We start from the raw sequence: 8,976 nt of genomic DNA on the forward strand, positions 1-8,976 counted from the left end.
GACCACCAGGGAAGTCCCCTGCTGCCCTTGAAGTTGGAGAATCACTGAACCATTTCAAACCACGCTGCACTCTTTTTTTCTCATGTGAATGGACAACTGGGTTTAATGTTTATTATGAAGATTAAATAAATTATCATAATGGAAGAGAAAAAATAGAAAGTACTTAAAATAGGTTTAAATAGCATAAATGGAGCTTGCATTTTGTCAAAATATAATTAACATGAGTATCTTTTTACTAATTTCATGAAACTAATATTCTACATGAGAAGGGAAAGATCCATACCTGCTTTAAAATACTTAAAAATATTTCACATAAATATTAGGGAGATATTTTCTTATTTGCAATTTACTAGTTATGGAACCTCTCCATACATTGCCTTATCTGTCATTACAATTATGTATTATTCAGCACACCTAACCTCATTATTATTCCAAGACTATTATTTCATACTAAGATTTTTAAGTTCATTAGAAATTTTTTTTTAATTCCAAAGTGTGTTTCAAAAATACCGTCACGAGTCTAACATAATACTCAAAATTAAAGTCGCATTTCTGAGTAACAAAATTTTGTCTTTTTCTCCTATTTGTTTCACTCATATTTATTTACCTAATCACCATCTTCACGTCTATTGTATAAAATGACAGATTTCCAACTAAAAACTCAGTAAACAAACACGGTAGTCAACCTAAATTGTAAACAATCACAAAACAAACTTTGAAGCATTTCTACCAATGTAAAGCTCTGTGGGAAACTGTCTTCTCAAAGTATTATAGATGATTATTATGAACAAAAGAAATGAGGTAAGGTAATGTTACAATAATGATCTGGAACTCTGAGTCAAACAAGGATTAAAGGCACAAAGAAACTCTTCCTAATAAACAAGCAGATAACGGCTGGAAAGAAAAACATGTTCCTTTTGGAAATTAACTGCCATACATTCTCAAACTACACAAAGCTGCCATAAAGAACATCTAAATCTGTCCTTGTTTGTAACATGTGTTGTGACAAGATTTGACAGTTTATCAAAGACCTGTAATTGTCACCTAAACATCTAGCATTTTGTCAACTGCAAGCGTGTTTAGTGAAAGCATTTATTTTACTTATAATACAACAACTATTTTTCTCCACTTTCTGAAAGAACCGACTGACTTTCTTTTCTCCTTAGTTGATCAAGCTGCATCAGGGCTCTCTTTGAATTATTTATGTTGGAATCGTGAAGGGTAAAAGAATAATCGGTAAAGCAAGAAACTATTCCCAAGGTAATAGATATATTCTGGGTATTAACTCAAAAGACCTTCAAAATACAACAATTCTCACAGACCTGTAGAGATGACACTTAAATATGCTTGCCTTGGGAAGGAGAAAGATAAGGCATTTTCTCTATGCCACAATTTTTGTTTCCAGAGTAATTTATTAGCAACATCTTAAATAGAGAGAATGTGTTGTTCAATGGGCATCATTCCTACCTATAACCTTTGTCAGAAACAGTCAATGATAAGATAGATGTCTTTCTCAACCTACAGAGACTAAAATAAACAGGAGCTAAATCCCCTTACAATAGACCCATGTAACAGAAATATCAGAGTAATGAAGATATTTCCATGACACTGCTAATCGTTCATTTCTTTCTGGAAATAATTCTTAAAAGCAAAAGAATTTTCCAGTCTCAGCTTTGGAGTTTTGTTCCTTGTTGTAGTTGTTCGACGAAAGAGTAAAATTTTGTGCAACAATTTCTACATAACCTTTTGATTTTTTCCTTCATTCTGATAAACCTCAAAGAAAAGGCCTAGACATGGTATAGTGAGAAAAGCCCTGTGTGGAAATTCAGGGATTCTGCGTTCTAATCCATATTCTCTAATTAGCTGTTAGATCCCAGGCAACTTGCTTCGTTTCTCTGGGCCTCGGTTCCCTGTCTGTGAATTAGGATGCTAGACCGGGTGGTTTCTAAGGTCATTTCCATCTTTAACATTTTATGATTCTAGACAAATCCCTGAAACTGTGAGGTGTTGCAACAGCCAGAGCATGGATCAAAAATGGCAGCAACACAAAAATTTCTCCTGCTTAACACCTCAAGGAAAACGCAAGCAACTATCGGTTTTTAAAGTTTACATTAGCGTTCAGTCCAATTTAGTAATAATAAGTCGATCTAAAAACCTGTTTTGTTTTTCTTTAAAAACTGAAAAATGTGTGACACATTTAGAACACTAAGAATCATTTTAATTAAAGCTGCAAGTACTTTTTAGTGTTGCTAAATTAAGACAGAATTTTCTTTAGAAATCACTGTATGTAGTCTTGGCTGAAGATGAGAATTATATTGTATAGGTGGGTCTGTTGATTTTATAATAGGAAAGAACGTGAATGAAGAGTTGTGGACTGAAATGAGCCTGCATATACGGTCAACCATGAAGAGTTTGAACTGAAGAGAAAAGCATGTTGATGTCTCCAGAGATGTGGTTGGATCAGCAGCAGGACATTTTGATTTAGCCTTTTTGACATAGCTGTTTTTATGTTTTATACTAAGCACATTTAATATATAAAAACACTGTTTTCTAGCAATGTGTTTCACAGAAATTGCCAAATCTTATCCATTTCTGTTGCCTCCCCCCATTCCTTACCTCATTCCTGATCTTATCCTGTCCATGAACCAAACCCAGCAGGGAAGCTCAAAAGTGGGGTGTGAAGATACATTCAACAAATTATTTAGTAATTTCAAAATATTATAAAATGATGATTTGGTTTTAGGCTAAATAAAAATATCCCAGAACCAAATGTTAAACACACAATTAGTAGGATAAAACTTTATGATCTCTATCTGATGTTTCCACTACTTTTATGACACAGTTTATTGTTGAAATTCCTGGTATCTATGATCTCTACCACTTCTTAGCCCTTACTCCAACCCCCAATGCATTTGGAAACTGTGTACTTAAAATTTCCTAAAAAAGACATATATATTTTGTTTGTCTTTTTTAAATTATAAAAGTAATGAAAGTTCAATACTACATTAATAGATCTCAATAAATTGTGACATATTCATCCCCAAGTACAACCAACCTACTCCCCTCTGCAAAGGTAATCATAATAAAAAGGACTTCCTTAATGATTTGATGCTTTGACTATTACTTAATTTTAAACACATAAATATCATACTATGCATATTTTTGTGAATGTTTTTTTACATTTAAAAATATCTTGGATCACCTCACACTGGTCAGAACGGCCATCATCAAAAAATCTACAAACAATAAATGCTGGAGAGGGTGTGGAGAAAAGGGAACCCTCTTATACTGTTGGTGGGAATATAGCTTGATACAGCCACTATGGAGAACAGTATGGAGGTTCCTTAGAAAACTAAAAATAGAACTATCATATGACCCAGCAATCCCACTACTGGGCATATACCCAAGAACCATAATTCAAAAAGAAACATGCACCCCAATGTCCACTGCAGCACTATTTACAGTAGCCAGGTCATGGAAGCAACCTAAGTGTCCATCAACAGAGGAATGGATAAAGAAGATGTGGTACATATATACAATGGAATATTACTCAGTCATAAAAAGGAATGAAATTGTGTCATTTGCAGAGACGTGGATGGACCTAGAGACTGTCATACAGAGTGAAGTAAGTCAGAAAGAGAAAAACAAATATCGTATGTTAATGCATATATGTGGAATCTAGAAAAATGGTATAGATGATCTTATTTGCAAAGCAGAAATAGAGACACAGATGTAGAGAACAAACCTATGGACGCCAAGGGGGAAGGGGGAGGAGGTGGAATGAATTGGGAGATTGAGATTGACATATATACACTACTATGTATAAAATAGATAACTAATGAGAACCTACTGTACAGCAAAGGGAGGTCTACCCAGTACTCTCTGGTGACCTAAATGGTAAAGAAATCCAAAAAAGAGGGGATATATGTATATGATTCACTTTGCTGTACAGCAGAATTGACACAGCAGTGTAAAGCAACTATACTCCAATAAAAAAATAAATAAAATTTTTAAATGAAAAAAAGTAAATAAAATATTTTGGAGACACTTCCATATGACTTCTTCCATATGACTACTGCGGTCTCTTTAATGGCTGCCTGTGTATGTACAATACATTATCTGATAATTTAGCTATTGACAGACATTTTTGGTTTCCATATTTTGCTTTTATAAGCAATTCTAGAGAGGTTACTATTTGTCATTCATCATCTTATACCCTGTAAATGGGGCAACACCTGACACAGAACACCTCGGGAAATATTGACTAAATGGATTAATACAGCAAAAAATACTGTTATCAATATACTTTGTGAATCTTTCTATTGAGTAGATTCCTAGAAGACACGTTGAGCCGTATGTTATGTACTCAATTTCCCTTGCAAAATCTACACACTTACACTTTCCATTAGACTAGAAGGAGTTATCTATTTTATAATTTTGGCTTACCTGGTATGTGAAAATGAACGTCAATTTCTTGATTTGTAGCATTTTTTCATACGTTTGTTCCTCCTTATCTTTTTCTCACTCAGTTGGAAGAACTCTGGGCACGTTCTCCACATTTCCTCCAGTCCAGAACTTTCCTTTCAAAGCTACGTGTTTTGCCTTGTAGAAATTTTACATTTTTACGTATTCAGATTTAAGCTACCCTTGGAAACTAATACAAGCACTAATAGAGGAGGAAAAAAAAAATCCACGAACTGAAAAAAGATTTGGTTTTTTTTTTTTTTTGCGGTACGCGGGCCTCTCACTGTTGTGGCCTCTCCCGCCGCGGAGCACAGGTTCCGGACGCGCAGGCTCAGCGGCCACGGCTCACGGGCCCAGCCGCTCCGCGGCATGTGGGATCTTCCCGGACCGGGGCACGAACCCCCGTCCCCTGCATCAGCAGGCGGACTCTCAACCACTGCACTACTAGGGAAGCCCAAGATTTGATTCTTTAGTTTTGAAGCGTGAACTGGATGCCAAGAAGGAATTTTTTTTTTTTGAAGACCCAGAAGGCAGTTTAGAGCGGCGCACATCCGGAAGAGACCGGAACAGCTGAGTAACAACCGGAGCTCTCGCGCCTCTCTAGGAGCTGGAATAGTCTGTGGTCTGACCTCTGTTCCTTCCTCAACTGCAGGGGTGATCACCGGACGTAGAGAGCCTAGGGCAGTTGACCAAAATGCCAATCAAAATCTTCAGCGGCAGCTCCCGCCAGGACTTATCCCAGAAAACTGCCGACCGATTGGGCCAGGAGCTGGGCAAGGTGGTGACTAAGAAATTCAGCAACCAGGAGACCTGCGTGGAAATAGGCGAGAGTGTGAGGGGATGTCCACATATTGCAGAGTGGTTGTGGCGAAATCAACGACAATCGAATGGAGCTTTTGATCATGATTAATGCCTGCAAGATTGCTCCAGGCAGCCGAGTTACTGTAGTCATCCCGTGCTTCCCCTGTGCCCGCAGGATAAGGAGGATAAGAGCCGAGCCGCAATCTCCGCCAAACTTGTAAATACGCTGTCTATAGCAGGTACAGATCGTATCATCACGATGGGCCAACGCTTCTCAAATTCAGGGCTTTTTTGATATCCCAGTAGACAATTTGTATGCAGATCCAGCTGTCCTGAAGTGGATAAAGGAAAATATCTCTGAGTGGAGGAACGGCACGATTGTCTCTCCAGATGCTGGTGGAGCTAAGGGAGTGACCGCCGTTGCAGAAAGACTGAATGTGGACTTTGCCTTGATTCACAAAGAACCGAAGAAGGCCAATGAAGTGGACCGAAAGGTACTAGTGGGATATGTGAAGGATTGTGTGGCTATCCTTGTGGATGACATGGCTGACCCTTGTGATACAATCTGCTATGCAGCTGACAAACTTTTCTCAGCTGGAGCCACCAGAGTTTATGCGATCTTGACTCACGGAATCTTTTCTGGCCCGGCCATTACTCACATCAACAGTGCAGGCTTTGAAGCAGTAGTAGTCACCAATACCATACCTTAGGAGGATAAGGTGAAGCATTGCTCCAAAATACAGGTGATCGACATCTCCATGATCCTTGCCGAAGCCATCAGAAGAACTCACAATGGGGAATCTGTCGTCTACCTGTTCAGCCATGTCCCATTGTGACAGAATAACGTTGGGGTTGTTGTATTTTAAATAAAATAAGATAAAATAAAAATATACCCTGACCGTTGGTTTCTCTTTGTGTTTGATGAAAAGTTTGGCAGAAGACCCTGTTTGTTCCAGCATGGCTTTCTACATCCCACATCATGTATATTAGATGCTCATTTTAGATTGGAGAAAGACAGATTAAGAATAATTGCTGGAATATCCTATCTGGGTTGTCTCATTCTGGTTTCTTTGATGATTTTGTGAGCCTTGCAGCTGTAACTACAGTTCAGCTGCTGACTTCAGACTTTGAAGGTGTTGTGTGGAGTTGTATGAAATTAATTGGGGAAACTTAGACTACTTTACATGTGAATGCTTCAGGGTTCACTTTGTTCAGAACAACTAAAAATGCAACCAACCCAATCCACCACCACCACATCTCAATCCCACCAACCCCCTCTTATTCCCTGTATTCTCCTCCCCTCTTCCCCATTTGTCACAAGTTCTCCAAGATCCGTGCTAAATTAATCAAGAGTCCTGTGCAACCCAAACCTAGTTCACGTGGTTGCTGAGCCATCTGCAAGGCGAGAGCAGCAGCTTTCAGCTTGAACAGCCATTGGGTAGGATTATGAGAAAAGGCTGCAAAGTGCAGCAAATGCTTCACGAGAGGAAGAAGATAAATCTGTCACCATCTGTTTGGAGAGTACATGTTTTGGATTCTCCAGTGTACCTGTTCTTTTTGATTTAGTTTTACTTCTAATCATCTTGACATTTTCCTGGTCAAACATCCTGTTGGATCCAAATTATCAGTGTACCAGTCTTCTGGAAAGCAAATCCGCTTCCTGCTATATAGTCTCTAAAATTTTCATCAGATGTTTTTGCTGTAGCTAAATCTTAGCCTGCTACTGCCATGGTAGTAGATTTTAGGTGGTGTTGTAGTACCTTTTGATTAAGCATTTAATTTTAATCTTTCTTCCTTGCCTCTCAGATGACTTCAGATTTATATTTTAAAACTTACGTTATTGTCTCTTGTAGGGAAAACCAATAAAAAGTCTGCATGTATGTGAGAAAAAGTCCACATTAAGATATATCCTGAAATTTCTGATTCCCAAGAAAATTCAGACAGGCCCTAAAAGTTTCTGAAAGGTAAAATGTAAGATAGTTCTAAAGAAATAATATTCAGTTGCTGTCAGAATTCTCATTTGATCTCTCAGGTAATAAGCAAAATGGAACAATATTTTTGCAGTTCTAAAGGAATATTCCTTTTAACTTAAATTTGTGTGCTTAGCCAAACTATTATTTAAGTTTGAGGACAAAATTAAGGCATTTTTATATATTAAAAGACTCAGAAATTTTACCACCATGAATGCTTCCTGAAAGTATCACTTGAGGATACTGAAAACAACAAGTATGTACAACTAGGAGGAACACATGGAATGAAAGAGAGAATGGTGAGCAAAGAAAGAAGTGAAACTGATAAAATTTTTCGTGAAATTATTATGAATATTATCACAATTATTAAGATAAAATTCACGTAAAAATTGAACCACAATGTAAAGCAAATTATTTTAAAATCTGTAATAAAATAGTTTAAAGTATTTTTAATTTAAAATAATTTTTTTCCTAAGTATCTTCATATACATGTTCATCAAACAGTGATGCTTATAATGGGCTTCTTAATGTCAGTTGTCATTTATCAATATCTAGCTCCTTGATGATCTTAACTTTCTGCTTTCTTGACTATATCCTGGAAAGCACTTCCAGCCTTCTTAAAACTTCCACCGTAAGCACCATTATAACATTATAACCTTGTTTATCTGAAGCATATCCAATGTTACTTTTACACATACAAGCAGTCATTTTGGACAAACTGTTCTCAGAATACAAAATAGATGAAAGAGGCCATACCATAGTAAATACCACATACTGCAGAATATATTCACCTCATGGTTAGCAAAGTAGCAGTTTCCATAGCTGAAAGCGATAGTGTGCTTATGCTTATTGACCAAAAACTGTTTTAAACACTCAATAGTATTACATACCAGCTCATATATATGATAAAACTGGCATATCATGTCATTGGATAAATAATGCACTGATCAGTCAATGATGCCGGATAACTGACTACTAATTGGGGCAGCATTTTTTTGTTTGTTTTTTGTTTTTGTCTTTAAATGATGCACAAAAATAAATTCCAGAAGGAATGGTTATAAGGAACAAAACTGTAAAACACTGGAAGAAAATGTGGAATAATTTCTGTACTCTTGTAATAGAGAATTTATAAAAATTTATATAAGATGAGATTGAGGCATGACTTCTAGGATTCTACAGGCAGGAAATAGGCTGATAGAGCTACTCAGTTGCAGACTTGTGCTACCCTTTGTGAAAAATAAAGAATGACTCTAAGGACAGAGATGACAAGAATGGTACAGAGGTCAGAAGTTTCATTGAGAGAGGGCTAGAGGCTGACTGAGCCTCTGCTGTGAACCCAGAGGCTGATGGAGCCACTGTCGCAGGCCCAGAGGCTGGAGCTGTGGACCCAGCAAGTGGAGCATCAAGCCATAGATAATTACTCCCAGTCCTTAAAACCTAAAGAAATTTGCCCTGCTGGATTTCATACTTTCTTGGGTTGTGCAACCCCTTTGTTCCTTTAAATTTCTCCATTTGGGAATGAGAGTGTATATCCCATGCCCGTCCCACCATTGTATTTTAGAAGCAGATAACTGCTTCACCAGTCCCCATATGGAGAAAAGTGTTTTGTATGGATGTGGGACAGATGTGAGTTTGGCAGGGGCTAGAGAGCAGACTGTAGTGAGTTGAATAGAGGCCTGCCTCACGAAAGACAGATCCATGTCATAGCCACCTGAACCTTATTTGGATAAGGTGTCCTTAT

The 8,976-nt window shown here is 37.5% G+C and overlaps 1 protein-coding gene across 1 annotated transcript; it reads left to right on the top strand.

The window, feature by feature from the left end:
* Positions 1–5,140: 5,140 nt before the first annotated feature.
* On the top strand, positions 5,141–6,101 carry PRPS1L1 (phosphoribosyl pyrophosphate synthetase 1 like 1). Its single transcript, XM_060019878.1, is given in 4 exon segments — positions 5,141–5,301; positions 5,303–5,433; positions 5,436–5,526; positions 5,528–6,101. Coding segments are annotated over 4 exon segments (939 nt in total). The 5' UTR covers positions 5,141–5,158.
* The last annotated feature ends 2,875 nt before the right edge of the window (positions 6,102–8,976 follow it).

This window comes from Delphinus delphis, chromosome 9 (genome assembly GCF_949987515.2).
Source record: "Delphinus delphis chromosome 9, mDelDel1.2, whole genome shotgun sequence".
In the NCBI taxonomy this organism is placed as follows: Eukaryota; Metazoa; Chordata; class Mammalia; order Artiodactyla; family Delphinidae; genus Delphinus; species Delphinus delphis.